The sequence below is a fragment of the Solanum lycopersicum genome, chromosome 3, assembly GCF_036512215.1.
Source record: "Solanum lycopersicum chromosome 3, SLM_r2.1".
NCBI classification, from domain to species: domain Eukaryota; kingdom Viridiplantae; phylum Streptophyta; class Magnoliopsida; order Solanales; family Solanaceae; genus Solanum; species Solanum lycopersicum.
In genome coordinates this window covers 21592426-21610664 of record NC_090802.1, presented here as the reverse complement: position 1 = coordinate 21610664, position 18239 = coordinate 21592426, and the positions used below count along the sequence as shown (strand labels likewise).

Here is an 18239-nt window from a genome sequence, read left to right as displayed (position 1 = left end):
ACAAGAACAAGGTTTTTCTATAAAATCGGTGATAAAGTACTACATTTTTCATACTCCCTCCTTTAAATATAAACTTAAGCTTTGAGATGTTTCACACTCTTTAAGAAGAGTAGTTTAAGACATAAATTGAACATAATTTTCCATTTTTGTCCGTATGAATTATTGTCAACAATAACTAAACATTAATGTTAATAACCAATTTCAATACTCACCTAAAGCGTAAAATTGGTAGAATATAGTAAAGTTAGTCTTGAAGATTGAAAACTTAAGATAAATTTAAAAAGGGAAAGCGCTCAAAGCTTAAGCTGACATTGAATTGAGGGAGCATCCTTTCACTTTTTTACTTTTATTTTTCAATATTCTCATTAATCAATTTAAATTTAAATTAATTTTCTTTATCAAATTCAATGTTCATTTTGGATTAGACATGTTGATTTTTATATATAATTGTAAATGAATAACTAGAAGAAAGTAAAAGAAATTATCTTGTTGAATTTTCAATTTTGAACCTAATTCAACTCGTTTTTAAAGTACCATTGGCCAATATTTTCAAAATGAATTAGGTGTATTTATATATAAATATAGATTTGTGTGCTTATGTTCATAATTCCGTTCATTTACTTTACTTTTAACAATATAGTATTTTAATACTAAACATTAAAATCGAACTCAGATAAAAATTATTTTTATTATAAATGAGTGCGATAAATAATATCTTTTCATCATTCCTATAAAGAACTAATCATTTTAAGGTTGTTATTTTTATTGGCACCTGTACTAACCATTCTTTGGGACAACCATTAAAACAACCCAAACCAAGCAACTAAACTAAAACTTAGGCAATTAAGTTACAAAATCATGTTAATTTACTAAACAAATGCACAAAAAAATACCTAGAACCTGAAATTCATTGTATATAAAGTACACTAACGACACGTAGAAGAAGAAAGGATAAAACCCCGAAACTAAACAATACCTTAAAAAAGTACTCTGAGTCCAAAGAGAGTGGACTCACAAAAGAGAACTCAAGGCAGCCTTAAAGAACTAGCTCACCCTTGAATTTGAAACGATCATTGACATTCTAAACGAGGTTTCTCAATAGCCGTTGGAGTATGCTCTATTCTCAATAAAATAAGAGAAAATGCAGTATGAGTACACACTCACAGTGTACTGGTAGGATCATGCAACTATCTTAATAAGTGAAACACATTCAAGTAACCGCAACTTCATAAAACAGGCATGTACTGAATATATACAATATTAATCATCTTTTCATGTTCAATATAGCATCCCATATTCTCAATAATGCTCATTGTTATAAATTTAGAGCAATAAACAATTTTCCAATATCAATCATCATTAGATATAAATGTAATCATCACAAGTAGATATACAACACAGTTCAATGGTCCTCTTAGAGAACCTAATTCAATGGTCCTCTTATTGAAGCCAAACTAAAATTGTTACCATATCGAAAAGTGGTGTCCGATCCAGGTTAGTGTGGAAGAACGTGGCTGCCAACCTCATATTCATGCCGGAACATGGAAACAAATCCATTCTTTATTTGCCTTTCCTTATGAATAAGTTACTTTGAAAAATTTTCTTACATAATTTATTCTTCAATTGCTTTTCCCTATCAATGGAATTAGGTCGTTAAAGTAGATACAATTTGCCAATCTCATCCCTTAGTGATGAACTAGCAGAAGACTAGCTAAAGTATGGGTAGAGTAGTATTTGAATCATTGTATTACTAGAAATACTTGCCGCTTATGCTATTCCTTCCAAAACATATTTCCCCCTAAGGATTTCACATCTCAAACCTCAAACCAAACAACTTGAATGCCTACACCTCCTCCCTTACAATGCCTTGATGAATTCATCTAAACATTAGAGTGAAAATGTTATTGTATGTAAACTTAACTAATCAATAAAATAAATTTTGACATCCACTAATGTTGATCGTACATATGTCTTTCCATATGTTATCAAGGATATTGACACAATAATCATGACTAATCTTTTCTCACATCACCATGATAAAATCCAAAAATGAAAACTCGCAATTAATAGAGGTGAAACTAAACCAACCAACACATACTCATAATACCCAAACAATCACAAATCATATAAACATCTCCAACTCACAACATAAACTTCCATTAAAGTAAGTTACAAAAGATTCAAAGATAGATTTAGTTATTGAACATTACCTCTTAAGAATTGCTGAATCAAATTTAACTATCCCCACATTGAACCACACGTAATCAATACATGACCTCGACGACAAGATTAAAAAAAGATTGTCAAACAACCTTGAATACGCAAGGTAGCTCTTATATAAATTCTCATAAGCAAGGTGGTACAAGTAGAACCATTAAAGTACTTTAACATCACCAAGACAATACTACATAAGTCATCTAAATTAAGCACGTCTTCCTAAATCATCCCACTCACCCAACAGAACATTGAGTATTTGGTACCCCTTACCCACCACTAGGGATCCACTCATGAGATTGAAAACATATAATAGCATAGCGAGAGAATCATACTAACAATACAAAAAACCATCATCACTCTCTAACCAGTTATCTAATTATAACCCAACACTTTTTAAATAACACCTTTCTTAGGTACTTAATAGATATAGTAATATGCTTTACGACTAATCCCAGGTGTAAGTCCTTCCAAATGCTCAATAGCGGATACAATTGATTATTTTCTCACCTTTAAAAATCATACATTCACAAAATATATCACCACGAATGAAGTTTTTCAATACAAAAATCTAAATTAAAATTTCAACCGTATAACTCAATCCCGTTATCTATTAACATTAGCTTATGTATGGAATATTTTTATGAATGCATCAATCTTCGCTTATCATGGATCACATCTTTGTCGAGCTTCCAATCTATATTCACTAAAATTCAACCCTACTCCTTACTAAACTCAAAAAAGACTAGGTACATGTCATCACACTCGATCTAATGTATGTACACTTATTTCTCGAGTCTTTTGCAATAGTTTATAACATATGTAATTGATTTAGGACATTATTACTATATTCACAACAAATGAAAAGAAATCACATTTCTCATAGGGCAGTTTTATATCCCTCTAAACACACCTATTTTGCCCTTGAAATCAAATTTATTATTCTTTATATCGCCTCTCTTTAAGGGATGCACTTCATCCCTCTATTTCTCTGCACTATTACTTTAGTTCTTATAAATTCTATTCGAGTACTGTCTTACCATCTTTGAAAACTTTCCATAAAACCATGTTACTCACCAAATACTAAAAAAACGTGACGTTAGATACTCACAAGTCATATTACTACAAAATATTTCTTAGGCCAAATCTTAATATATCGTTACATCCTGTCACAATCTACTACAAACACTTATTACCATTACGGTCACTTATCCTTTACTATCTCTATGAAGCCAACATTTTATCAACACAACACCTTAAACTCAGGTAAACTCAATAAATTCCAAGGACTAACCAAATCTTGGTACGCAATCTCTTACTAAAAATGTCAATTTCCTTCACCCAAGTATAGTCAATGGAGATTTATTTATCTATAATCATGTCATTTTTGTATTAATCACTCTGTTATTGATTAAGCTAAAATCATTATCCGTAGTAGTACCCTCTTTCTATTTATCAAATAAGACAGGATCACTCTACTTGTAAACAATAGGACAAATGATTACTTTATCAAGATGCTCTAGGATTTGAACCGTAAAGATATCTCAACTTTGACACCCTAGAAATAGATTCAATAGACGTGATTCCACCTCTACATCCTAAATATCATTCAATTATATCAAAAATTCCTTCCCTCCACCAGGTTCCCACCCCTCACGAAAGATACAACTGCAGCTGACATAGGCTTGTATCCCCTTCCCACATTAACATTTCCTTACCCGTATTACTTTACAAACAGTTAGGAGTGTTGTGATTTTGTTACTACACTATCATTCCAATTTCAACAACAAAAATCACCTAGCTGCAACATAGTCAGCAACAGAGTCATTACGGATTGTGGGACAAATTAAAATTTGGGAATTTGGGATTGTGGATGAAGGAATGAGAATAATATATTAGGGAGTGATAGTTCATTTGGAGAGTAATATAGGGGCTTTGAAAGATTTGTAATGGTTGGGGGTGAAAAAAGAGGGAAGTGGGAGTGAAATTTAAATGGGGGATTTATTTTTTTGAGGTTTTCGAGTCGAGTCAGGAAAAGTAGGCTTAGGACCTACGAGGCCCTGATTATGGTTCGTAGGTAAATCTACGGTCCTTATGCTGTATCTAGACATAACTAACACACATACTAATCACCTATATAATTGACAATAAAGGATGAAATGAGCAAAGAAAACTGCTACATAAATTTCTAAAACCTATCGTTGGCTATATTTTTTGCCTTGGATTCCTTCTAAGAAGCGTTACTTTTAACATCGTGGCACGATACAAGACTCTTGATTACTTAGACATCATCAAGATAGAAGGCCTACAACCACTTCCTGCACACTCTCTGCATTTCCTAAATAATGTTTGATCCTCAGCCCATTCTGATTAAACTTTGTTCCTTCACTACTTTCGAGTTCTATTGCTCCATGTTGAAACACTTGATTGAGTTTGAATGGTCCCATCCATATGGACTAGAGATTTCCTAGAAATAAGCGCGACTTTGAATAGGCTAGACGCACAAGTTCCCCAACAACCAAATCTCTTTTTTCAATCCTTTTATCATGAAAATTTTTCATCTTCAATTTATACAAGGCGACACTTTCATAGGATTGTAGGCAAAAATCATTGAGCATATTAAAGTCATTCACTCTTTGATTTGATGCGACACTCATTCAATATTCAGCTTCTTAATTACCCCATATAGCCTTATGTCCTAGCTCTACTAGAATATGACAAGACTTCCCATATAAAAAATTGTATGGATAAGTACCTATGGGAGTGTTGTATGCATTTAGATAGGCACATAATGCCTCATCGAGCTTCCTTGTCCAATCAGTTCTATTGGCATTCACAGTTTTTGCCAAGATATACTTGATCTGTTTGTTGGAAACCTCAACTTTTCAACTAGTATAATAATTGTAAGGAGTTGCTACGTTTTGGAGGATACCATATCTCTCATGTAGTACATTGAACAACTTATTGCATAAGTGGGAACCTCTATCACTAGTAATCGCACATGATATTACAAATTAGGAGAAAATATTTTTTCAAGAATGCGCTGACACTCTTACCTTCATTATTTTGGAGCGCAACCGCTTCCACCCATTTTGATACATAATCAACCGCAACAAGAATATACTTCATCACATACGAAATCAGAAATGTCCCGATAAAATAAATGCCCCATATATCTAACAACTCAATTACCAATATTATATTCTTTTGAGGCTGTTGCTACTTCAAAATCTTATCTTCTCTTTGGAAAAAATAACATGATTAGGAAAAGTCATTATAAACTTGGTGAATGGTAGGCTAGTAATATCCACACTGCAAGATCTTATGTGCTGCCTAAATACTACTATAATGCCCACCAATTGGCACTGAATGACACAACGCAAAAATACTCAGCATATCAGCCTCGGGCCTACAATGATGAATCATCCCATCAGGGAACTACGATAAAAGTAAGGCTCATCCATGAATAATTTCTTCACGTCATGCATAAACTTCTTCCTTTGGTTAAAAGACAAATCCAAGGTCACCAAATCGCTTACAAATTAATTAGAAATGTCTGTAAACAAACGAATGAGATAATTAGAAGCGTCAAATACCTATTCATCCGGAAACACATCATTAATTTCAGCCTTATCACCAAGCTTGAATAAAGAATCATCCTTCAATCTAAACAAGTGATCGACAACTTGATTCTCTGTCTCCTTTCTATCTTCACCACAAAATAAAATTTTGCAACAATAACACCCATCTAATCAGTCGATGTTTTGCATCCTTCTTACACATCAAATACCTCAATGTCAAATGGTTAGTATGTACTATGAACTTACTAGCAATTAAATATTATTTAAATTTCTCAAATGAAAACAACAATACAAGAAGATCTTGCGCGATCGCGGTGTATTCTTTTGGGTAACGTTTAGATCCTTGCTTGCATAGTTAATACGATAAAGTATCTTCTCATACCTTCGTCTAATACTACGCAAAGCACTAAACTTCATTAATCACACATGACCTTAAATGGTCCCCCTCCCCCAATCTGAAGCAATAATTATTGGAGTAAAGACTAGCTTATTCTTCAACACTCAAAATTCTATAAGACAAGCATCATCAAAGTAAAACTCACTCTCCTTTTCAAGAAGTTATCACAATAGATGTTCAATTTGAAAAATCTTTTATGAACCACCAATAAGATCCTGCATGCCCAAGAAAACATCTCACATCTTTAATTGAGACAGGTGGGAGAAGCTTTTATATTACCTCAACTTTAGCTCTATCCACCTCTGTATTTTTTTCAGAAATATGATGCCCCAACAGTATGAATTCTATGACCATTAAGTGATACTTCTCCTAATTTAGCACCAAAGTACAGTCTTCACACATTTTAAGTAACTCGACCAAATTATCCAAACACTAGTCAAACGAGTTACCTACCATAAAAAATCATCCATGAACACATCAATAGTGTTCTCAACTATTTAAGAGAAAATAGATATCATACAATGATAGAAGGTTGTTGGAGCATTGCACAACCCAAATGGCATGCGTTTGAACGTGAAGGTCCTATATGGGCAAGTGAAGATGGTCTTCCAGTGCGATGGATTTTTGGTTGTAGCATGAATAACCATCAAGAAATAAATACCAACCCTTTCCCACAAGTCTATTCAACATATGGTCCATGAAAGGCATAGGAATGTGATCATTCTCTTTAAAAGCATTTATCTTCTAGTATTCCATGCAAACTCTCTATCGAGTCACTAGCCGCATCAGGACAAGCTCCTTTCTGTCATCAGGAATCACAGTAATACGCCCTTTTTAGGCACACACAAAACAAGACACACCCGATTACTTCATACAATGGGATAGATAACTCCAACATCCAACCACTTGATGATCTACATCTTTAATACTTTTTCATAGGCGAATTTAATCTTCTCTTGTTGTCGATACTAGGCTTGAGATACGGTGTGAGTTGGATTTTCTCAAGAAAAATACCTTAAAGGATCCCAATAATATCTACAATCGTCCACCCAATATCTTTCTTAAACCTCTTGAACACACATACCAAACAATGTACTTGTCGCCCGTTAAGATCTTCCACAATAATGATCGGTAGTGCCTAAAATTTACCCAAGAATACCTAACTCAAATATAGGGGTAGATCCTTGAGTTTTTATTTTTGTGCCTCTTCAACAAAAAATTTCATGGGATGATAATCATGATTCTACATATATAACTCAAATTTTTTTGGCTTCGATTGATATTTGCACCTATTAAGTGCGTAAACTAACACATCATCCTTTTCAATGCAATCAGTCTCAAACTACAAGTTTTACAGATGCCTCAAGACCTAATCTTTCTTCAATTTGCACCTAAGACCCAGTTTCTACTCTATTTCTTATAGCAGATATAGATTGGAGCTCACCACTTTGCTTCAACGATCTACAAATATTAAAGGTTGATTCTTCATTGTTAAGTTTGAACTTCATCTACGTTTTTTCCATATAAAATAAAGCAAGCCTTGTGGCAAGGAATCGTCTCCCAGTAATTCTGATAAGCTTAAAGTCAACCTCACAATAAAGAATAACAATACCTGCCAAAAAAATGAATGCCTCCAATTTTACTTGAACATTATAGAGTCGACCAATGGTCCTTCTTATAGTTGTATCGTCCATAAGAAACTTCATCATAGTTGGTTTTGGGTTTCCCAGTCCTAACTTCTTATAAATGGACAATGACAAGAGATTAATGCTAGCACTAAGATCCGACAATGTCATAGAAATATGTTATAGCTAGTACTACAATGTTGTAACTTATCATGATCTTTGAAACTTACAGATCTCTTCTTTGTCACCTTGTTTTTAATAAACTTAACATACCCATGAATTTTCTCCAAATCTTCTATCAACGAAACATTAATGGAAAGCAATTCCAACATAGTAACAAACCGGTGGTATCCTTCTTTCGTCTTCTTTACCAACCTATATGGAATGGGAGGGGGGTTCTAGGTATGGGATAGACTTTCCAAGTTACCACCACCTCTTTGTGTGTCACATTCTAGGCCTCTTTCCTCTTCTCAAACACATCATCATCGACTAATCTCATTTTCCACCCAGACGACATTGGTGAATCAATGGTTTGATTACCACCGCAAGTAGTTACTACTATACAATTCTTGTCATTACTTTGATTATGGATAGTGTTTCTTCAAGAGGGCAAGGTTGAAGTGAGTTAACTATGGTTGAAAACTGCATAAACTTTTGCTCAAGATGCCTTATTGGAACTTCGTGGGCATAAACTTTTTGATCAATACAAGACTAGTTATTCCTAATCTTCTTGACATTCTCATTGGTGGCATCGAACATTCTCATCATCTTCCGCATCATATCCTTAAGATGTACCATATTACCTCAAGTTTTCCTAAGACAAGATTTCTGATTTTGAGGAAGAACATAAGGTCAAAGACTTTCACAAACGTTTTTACTTTGTTTTAAGACTTAAATTCCAAAATAAGTAAAGATTAATGTTTTGAAGTTCATTTCTTCAAAGAAGTATATGGGAAATATGTATTCCCAAGAAGTTTAAAATGTTTTCACATTTGAGAAGGAGAGGGAACATCTATTCCAAGAGATCTTTTAAGATAACTTTTAAGTTATCATATCAAGCCAAAGAAAGAGTTTTATTCTTACAAACACATGAGCTAAGAATATTTTTGAAGTAGTATTGCACACCGATATGGGGATGCGATTTAGTACTAACTCAATTGTGCATAAATAATGTAGCCATCATGGGTAGTAAAGGATCATACTAATTTGATGACTCCTTAAGATTTTTTTATCATAAGCTAGTGGATGCACAAAGTTAAGTAGTTATATATGACAACAATGTATTGGAATGTTCTGGTAGTGTGGGAAATATGTATCACTAATTTGGCTCATAGTGGTGGTTTTTAGTTAGAGAATCTCTCACAAAAAATATAAAAATTTATTATAGGAGTAAAGTGAAGTTTTTTATTGCATTTTCATTAACGAACTAAGATGTTTTTACTGTTTTCATAAGATTCTCATAAAGTACATGTGTTTCATTATTTTATTTTCAGTTAACTTATTCATTAGTTGAGAAGAGTCAAGGTAAGTGTTTATTTCAGAATCTTTTCAACCATATGAATTTTTTAGCATTTCACCTCGCATACTCATACATTCAATGTAGTATAAATGTATCTCTGAGATTTCATGCATATGTTGAGGGGTATGTATGCATTTTACCTATATATTTTGATAATGTGGTGATAAAGTCAATTTTATGTGTATTTTAAATAATTTACCGGTTATATGTTACCTTATACCATTAATAAGTACTAGATGGGACAATCATATATCTTTTGATTTTCAAGCACTTTGATAATGACTAGTTCACACCTTTGAATATTACATAATAAAATATTATAACTAAATAAAAATGAAATAACTTGTATACTTTAGGTGTGAAAAAATGACTAATATAATTGGTATATCCTATTGACTAATTTCAGTCATTAATAACTTTACTTAAAACTTTACTAATATATTCAGTATGGCTATGACTCATTGCAAGTATAAGTATATGATATTTTCAGTGTAAGTGTTTTTATTTAGAAATACAAAATATATATATATATATATATATATATATATATATTAAAAAAATACAAGAGATGTATATTTTTTTTTTAAAAGTCAAATGACTTGCAAAAAGATTTTAGATGTTTGTTGTCAAACACATGGAAAAATATTAACAAAAACTACTTTGCCCAAAATAATTGAAAATATATGGTCAAATGCTAGCATAGCATTAGGTAAGTTGATCAATATTTAGCATATTTAATTTAAACTTCATATCTCATTGCAAATATCATATAAATTTCAATTTGCATATAATATTTTTTCTTGAAAATGAATTGATTTGATTACAATATGAGGTAAGAAAGTTAATGCTTCTTCATAAAAACAAATTGTGATACTTACAAATAATCGGGATATTTCATTATTATGAACATCCTTTCTTTAATAATATTGATCAATACTTTATGTAAATGAAGGTGGTAATATGTCACATTTCAAAACATGTTCATGCTTATACAAGAGGCAAGTGAATTTGATGTTCATATTGGAAAACTATTATATTCATCACGTGGTATTATATATAAGTAATTGATCAATTTTTTGAATCTTGATAAAATAGTAAGTGAAAGTACTAATCTTATTATCGCTTATTTCAAAATTAGTAAGGTTGTTGTTGATATTGCCCACATTGTTTAAAGTCAATAAGATGAGCACTTTTAGTGAATATTATGTTGGAGTTTGAAAATCCATCGATGGTATCAAAAATTTTAATGAAAATAACATTATTAGATATCAAAAAAAATTCTAATTTACTTGCTCTTTTATATAAGCCTGAATGATCTTTTGAAAATGTGACGTATTGATCATCTTCTATCTACATGTTTATTTGCCTCCTTTCAATTATATATATATATATACATATATATATATATATATAATACTTTTTTCTTTAAGTTTAGTATGTCCGAAAGCCTTTTTTGTGCTAATTTTGATATAAGTTTCTCTTTGTTTTGCAGGAAATTTGTCCAAAGCTGAATGCGGAGATTTTGAGCGAAAAATGCAGAAGAGACCACCTACGGAGCTTATGACGGTCCGTGGTGCTTGTGACGGTCCGTAGGTGGCAGCGTAGAGAAGCTGCTGAAGGAAGATGGGGAAGTCTGACCAATTGTGGGATTACAAAGCTTGTGACGGTCCGTCATGGCTATGACGGTCCGTCCTGCAGGTTCATTGTGAAGATCAGAGAAGTGATCCCAGTACCCTGATTCCAAGAGTTGAAGTATTTTGAAACGAGACCCTCGACGAACCGTTGTGCCTATGACGGTCCGTCACACTTGCCGTCGAGGGGAATGAAGAAAGCAGTAGAAGAAATTACACCAAGTATGGGACGACGGAGTCCACGACGGTCCGTCATGACCACGACGGTCCATCGCGTGGTCCGTCGACCCAGTCGCGTTTTGGCAGATTTCCAGTAATTAGAATCCTTGTTTAATTAGGTTTTTATTTTTTATAAATAGTTCAAAAAAACCTGTTTTTGAGGTTAGACTCTGTGATATTAAACATCATATTATTAGACTTGTGTTTGAGTGTTTGATTTTTGGAGATTCTTACAAGTAATTTTTGGTGATTAATAAAGCAAATTTTCGGACTTTATTCTTTCTCATTGAAGTAAGTACATGAATTCTTATTTAACATATTTGAATATTGTGTTTATGGCTATGAGTAACTAAACTCCATAACTAGGGTTGTGGGAACCATAGGAAAATAATGAGATAAACCCTAGCTAAAATAACAATTCTAGAATAGTGTCTTGTATAATAATTCTTTCGCTTAGAAGTCTTTTTAACGGATCATCAACCTTAGAACTCGCATTTATGTTACTTGCCGGACCAAGGAGGTAGATAATAGGAAAAGAATAATAGATTTAGTGTATACTATCTAATAGGCTAGTATTTATTGGTACAATGTAATAACTTAGTCAAATATCGAATACGATGCTTAATATGAGGTAAAGACAAGGGATAGGAAAGCAACACACGCAGCCGGACCAAGGTGCGGTGTGAGATTTTCTAGATGCCGGACCAAGGATTTAGAAATACATAACTTATCACTTTGCCTGCAATATACTAGAAAAGAATTGTAATAGTTACAATTATCAAGTTATGAACCTGTGGGGAACACGTAAACCCTAGTTACTTTAATTAATTGATTAAAACCCAACATTAAAAGTTGTTAAGTGTCTCTTTAAAGTTCGCTAGTTATTTTTACTCATTAGGAAATACAAACCCCCCTTTTTATGCTTTTACTTTCTAAGGAAGTCATCAACCGAACAATAGTAATAACAAGTTGAAGTTAAGTCTAGACTATTTTCCTCGTGGGAACGATCCCAACCTCACTAGTTGGGTTATTTACTTTACGCCACCGCTTTACTTCTCATTTGAGAAATAAGTTTGAGCATATCACATTTTGTGTCGGAACGTCACACTCCGATCCCCTAATACCATGTCGGAACGTGACACTCCGATCCAATTATCTCGTTATTTATTCATTAAGCCTTCATTATTCAAGGCGTCATTTTAATAGAGAGCATTTCAAGAATAGAAATCCAATAGTCTCCTTATACTAGGCCAACCACAAACCACACAATCAAGTATATAGGAGACTTTACAATATCACTAAATACATATCGATCGCTATTGAGAGTTTATCTATCACATAGAAATAAACCATAACCTACCTCCACCGAAGAATCGAAATTAAGCAAGCGACCTCTCCAATGCCTTTGCCTTCCTCAGTGCCTATGAATCTTCTCGATCTGAAGTCTAAGTCGCTGGCTTTCTTCTTTTGTTCCCTCTCTCTCGCTCGTTCTCCACTTCTATTCTTTTTATTTTTCTTCTACAGATTCTTCTTACCCTAATTATCATACAATCAATTATGATAAAGTAACCAACTATGTATTTTAAAATTATATCCTTTAACCCCCAATTAACTCAATTATAAAAATTACCCCACTAATTTCATAATAATAATTATGAATAGTCCAAAACACCCATTTAAAAATTTTAGCGGAAGTCTGACAAAGTCGGGGTTACACAGCTTGTGACGGATCGTTGTATCTACGACGGTCCATGCTGCAAGTCCGTCGTGAAGTTCAGAGAGTCGATCTCTGTACCCTGATTACAGAGTTGAAATGTTTTGGAACGAAGACACTCGACGGACCATCGTGCCTATGACGGTTCGTCCTGCTTGTCGTCGAGGGTAATGAAGAGAGGAGCTGTAAAAAAATTTCACCAGTATGAGACGACGAAGTCCATCACGGTCCGTCGTGACCATGACGGTCCGTCACGAGGTCTGTCGACCCAGTCAGTTTTTATCTAAAATAATTCTACTGCTAGAACCGACTAAACAGGTTGTTACAATAAATACCTATTTACCCATCATTCGTCCTCGAACGATCACAAGAAGAAAAGCAAGGGCGAGAAAGAGTACCTGAATCTGTGAAAAGGTGTGGATAGCTTTATTGCATATCAGCCTCATTCTCCCAAGTGGACTCTTCAATTGGCCGATTCTTCCACTAAACCTTGATAGATGCAACCTCCTTTGATATCAACTTGCGGACCTCCCTATCTAGAATAGCAATAGGCTCTTCCTTATAAGACAGATTCTCATATAGAAGAATTGAATCCCAACGAATAATATAATTTCCATCACGATGGTATTTTTTCAGCATAGACACATGAAATACCGGGTGCACTCCTGAAAACCCTTGAGGCAATGCCCATTCATAAGCCACATCCTCCACACGCTTCAGAACTTCAAATGGACAAATATACGTCGGACTAATCTTACCTCGCTTACCAAACCGCATCACACCTTTCATAGGTGAAACCTTCAGCAAGACTTTTTCACCCTCCAAAAAATCCAAGTCACTAACCTTTCGATTTGCATATTCTTTCTGCCTACTCTTCTGCTTGAAGCTTCTCCTAAATGAATTTTACATTATCTAACGATTCCCTCAAAAGATCGGTACCCCAAGGTATCACCTCAAATGCATCAAACCAACCAATAGGAGACCTAAATCTCCTCCCATACAGTGCCTCAAATGGGGCCATATCAGTACTTGAGTGATAGCTATTATTGTTTGAAAACTCTGCTAAGGGTAAGAATTTATCCCAATGACCACCGAATTCTATCACACATGCACAAAGCATATTCTCCAACACCTGAATTGTTCGATCAGACTGACCATCGGTTTGAGGGTGAAATGTAGTACTAAGATCCAACCTAGTCCCTAATTCAGCATGTAATGTTCTCCAATACTTAGAAGTAAATTGCGTACCTCTATCTAATATGATGGAAAGTGGAACTCCATGCAATCGAACAATTTCTGAGATATAGAGTTTGGCTAACTTCTCTACAATGTAAGTCCTCTTGACCGGAATGAAGTGAGAAGACTTAGTTAACCTGTCAACAATTATCCAAATAAAATCAAACCTACCCAATGTCTTTTGAAGACCAACCACGAAATCTATTGCAATTCTTTTCCACTTCCATTCAGGAATGGTCATTCTCTAAAGTGTACCTCCAGTCCTCTAATGTTCATACTTTACCTGCTGAAAATTCAGGCATTGGGCAACAAATCCAACAATGTCACACTTCATTCTACTCCACCAATAATTTTGCCTTAGATCACGATACATCTTGGTTGCACCAGGATGTATAGAGTACCTTGAACTATGAGCCTCTGTAAGAATAGTATGAATCAAATCATCAACACGGGGCACACACACCCTTCCCTTAATTCTCAAAACGCCTTCCTCATCAGTTATTGCCACTTTAGCCTCTCCTCGCAATACCATATCTCGAATTCGGCTCAGCTTCTCATCAGCAAACTGCTTTCTCTTAATCTTGTCAAGAAAAGAAGATCTTGCCTCCACACAGGCCAAAAATCCTCCTTTCTCTAATACTTCAACCCTCATAAAGTCATTAGCCAAAGTCTTAACCTCTCTAGCCAATGGGCGTCTAGAAACCTGTAAGTGGGCTAAACTACCCATGCTCCCTGCTTTTCAACTTAAGGCATCTGCCACAATATTAGCTCTTCCTGGGTGATACAAAATAGTAATATCATAGTCCTTCAATAGTTCCATCCACCTCCTCTGCATGAAATTCAAATCTTTCTGAGTAAAGACATATTGTAAGCTACGATGATCTGTATAAACATTACACTTGACCCCATATAGGTAATGTCTCCATTGCTTTAATGCCAATACAACTCCATCAAACTCCAAATCATGGGTCGTATAGTTACGTTCATGCACTTTTAATTGCCTCGAAGCATAAGCAATTACATTTCTCTCCTGCATTAGCCCTGCACCCAAACTAGAATAGGATGCATCACAATAAACAATAAAATTCTTATCTTCCACTGGCGAGGTAAGAATTGGTGCAGTAGTCAGCAAGGTCATAAGTTTCTGAAAACATTCTTCACATTCATCCGACCCTACAAATGGAACATTCTGTTTAGTCAAATTCGTCAGTTGCGAAGCAATCGAAGAAAATCCCTTGACAAATCGACGGTAGTAGCTAGCTAAACCAACAAAGCTCCTTACCTCTGTAACATTAGTAGGTCTTACCCAACTCTTCACTGCTTCAATCTTAAAAGGATCCACCATCACTCCATCCTTAGAAACCACGTTCCCCAAGAAGGACACTGAATCTAGCCAAAACTCACAGTTGGAGAATTTGGCATAAAGTCTCTTCTCTCTCAACAATTTCAATACGATTCTCAAATGTTCCTCATGTTATTTCCTGCTCTTTGAGTATATCAGTATATTATCAATAAATACAATAACAAAGAGATCCAGGTATGGCTTGAAAATCCCGTTCATCAGGCTCATGAAAGCAGCAGGGGCATTCGTAAGCCCAAAGGACATTACTAAGAATTCATAATGCCCATACCTGATTCGAAAAGCAGACTTTGGCACATCTGCTGCCCGTATTTTCAATTGGTGATAACCGGACCTCAAATCAATTTTAGAGAAGACACAAGCACCTTGTAACTGATCGAACAAATCATCAATGCGAGGAATGGGATACTGGTTCTTAATAGTTACCTTATTCAGTTGTCTGTAGTCTATGCACATTCGAAAACTTCCATTTTTCTTCTTCACAAATAAAACAGGAGCACCCCAAGGGGATGCACTCGGTCTAATAAAACCTTTCCCTAACAATTCCTGAAAGTTGGGCCTTCAACTCCCTTAACTCAGCTGGAGCAATTCAATAGGGGGGATGGAAATGGGGCGAGTACCCGGCTCCAGATCAATACAAAAATCAATATCCCTATCCGGTGGAATACCAGGATGGTCTACAGGAAACACATCGAGAAACTCACGCACTACCGAAACAGACTCAATCGAAGGTACTTGGGAGTATTATCCTTGAGATGTGTCAAGAAATCTAAACAACCCTTACTAACCATTCTCTTAGTACGAAGAAAAGAGATAATATGAATTGGAGTTGAAATATAGTCACCCTCCCACACTAGCGGATCTGTCCCAGGCTTGGCCAATGACACAGTTTAAGCATTACAATCTAAGATTGCAAAATTTGGAGAAAGCCAAGTCATACCCAGAATTACATCAAAATCGACCATCTCTAGAATAATAAAATCTACATAAGTATTTCTTCCCAAAAAAGACACAAGGCAAGACCTATACACCTTCTCAACTACCACAGACTCACCCACAGGAGTAGAGACACGAATAGGCATGTCAAGCAAATCACAATGTAAATCAAGACCAGCAGCAAATGAGAAAGATACATATGAAAATGTAGATCCAGGATAAAATAATAAAGAAGCCATGCAATCACATACCAAAAGAGTACCTGTGATAATAGCATCAGATGCCTCTGCTTCAGACCTCCCGGGGAAAGCATAACAATGGGCCCTATCACCTGTCTGTCCATTGTCCCTTCCAGATTGCGCTGCAAGAGTTCCAACTTGCCCGCCACCTCGACTTATTTGGTGACCACCATTTCCTTAGCCACCACGTCCTCCTGAATGGCGGCCTCTACCATGACCACCTCTACCTCTAGCTATTGGGGGTTTGTAACTCGAGGAGGAGCAGTGGCAAGAGGTCGTGGTAGAGGTCGCAGGAGGACACGCTCCTTCGCGTCTTGATGTCCTTGAAGTTCGGACATGGACCATCTTTTTACTTATTTTAGCTCCTTAAATACTCTTAGATTTGGTAATTTGAGGATAGATGTTATTGATGTGATGACTTCAAGATTTTGGTGATAATAAGTATTAAACTTTAGAAGTTTATTTGATTGATTAAGTTAATAAGTTTTGGATCTTCCACGCTATTTGTGCTATTCATGAGTGATATTATGGTAAATGTTGGGTTTTAGATTTGTTGGTTCGCTCACCTAGTAGGCTAAAGGTGGGTGCCACTCAAGACTCGTTTCGGGTCGTGACAAACTTTGAATTAAGATTAGAAATACAACAGTATCCTTATACTAGGCAAACCACAAACCACACAATCAAGTATAGAGGAGACTTTACAACATCACTCAATACATATCGATCGCCATTGAGAGTTTATCTATCACATAGAAATAAACCATAACTTACCTCCACCGAAGAATCGAAATCAAACAAGCTACCCCTCCAATGACTTTGCCTTCCTCTGTGGCTATGAATCTTCTCAATCTGAAGTCTAAGTCGCTGGCTTTCTTCTTTCGTTCCCTCTCTCTCGCTCGTTGTCCACTTCTATTCTTTTTAGTTTTCTTCTACGGATTCTTTTTACCCTAATTATCATATAATCAATTATGATAAAGTAACCCACTATGTATTTTAAAATTATCTCATTTAACCCCCAACTAACTGAATTATAAAAAGTACCCCACTAATTTCATAATAATAATAATGAATAGTCCAAAACACCCATTTAAAAATTTTAGCGGAAGTCTGAGCAAGTCAGGGTTACTCAGCTTATGATGGTCCATCGTATCTACGACGGTCCGTGCTGCAGGTCCGTCGTGAAGTTCAGAGAGTCGATCTCAGTACCCCGATTCCAGAGTTGAAGTATTTTGGAACGAAGACCCTCGACGGACCGTCTTGCCTATGACGGTTCATCCTGCTTGTTGTCGAGGGAAATTAGGAGAGCAGCAGTAAAAAAAATTCACCTGTATGGGACGACGGAGTCCATCACGGTCCGTCGTGACCATGACGGTCCATCGCGAGGTCCGTCGACCCAGTCTGTTTTTATCAAAAGTAATTCTACTGCTCGATCTGAGTAAATAGGTTGATACACATATAAACATCTCCATCTCACAAAATAAAATTCATTAAACCTAAGTTAGAAAAGATTCAATCTTTAGACATAAGATACTCCTTGAGGGAAATATCGAAACATACAAACCAACTAA

The 18239-nt window shown here is 35.2% G+C and overlaps 1 protein-coding gene across 1 annotated transcript; it reads right to left on the bottom strand.

The window, feature by feature from the left end:
- Nucleotides 1-13383: 13383 nt before the first annotated feature.
- LOC138347466 (uncharacterized) lies at nt 13384-14863 on the bottom strand. The gene is made up of 2 exons (XM_069295760.1): nt 14415-14863; nt 13384-13792 (listed from the first exon to the last, which is right to left on the bottom strand). The coding sequence occupies exons 1-2, from the start codon at nt 14861-14863 to the stop codon at nt 13384-13386; spliced, it is 858 nt and encodes a 285-aa protein (XP_069151861.1).
- Between the last annotated feature and the right edge of the window lie 3376 nt (nt 14864-18239).

Bases quoted from the DNA above. Each gene is read 5' to 3' on its own strand.
- LOC138347466 (XM_069295760.1), bottom strand. From the start codon at position 14,863: ATGGGTAGTTTAGCCCACTTACAGGTTTCTAGACGCCCATTGGCTAGA. The intron at 13,793-14,414 runs GTATGAACATTA...AAATTCATTTAG, and splicing joins CTGAATTTTCAGCAGGTAAA to GAGAAGCTTCAAGCAGAAGA.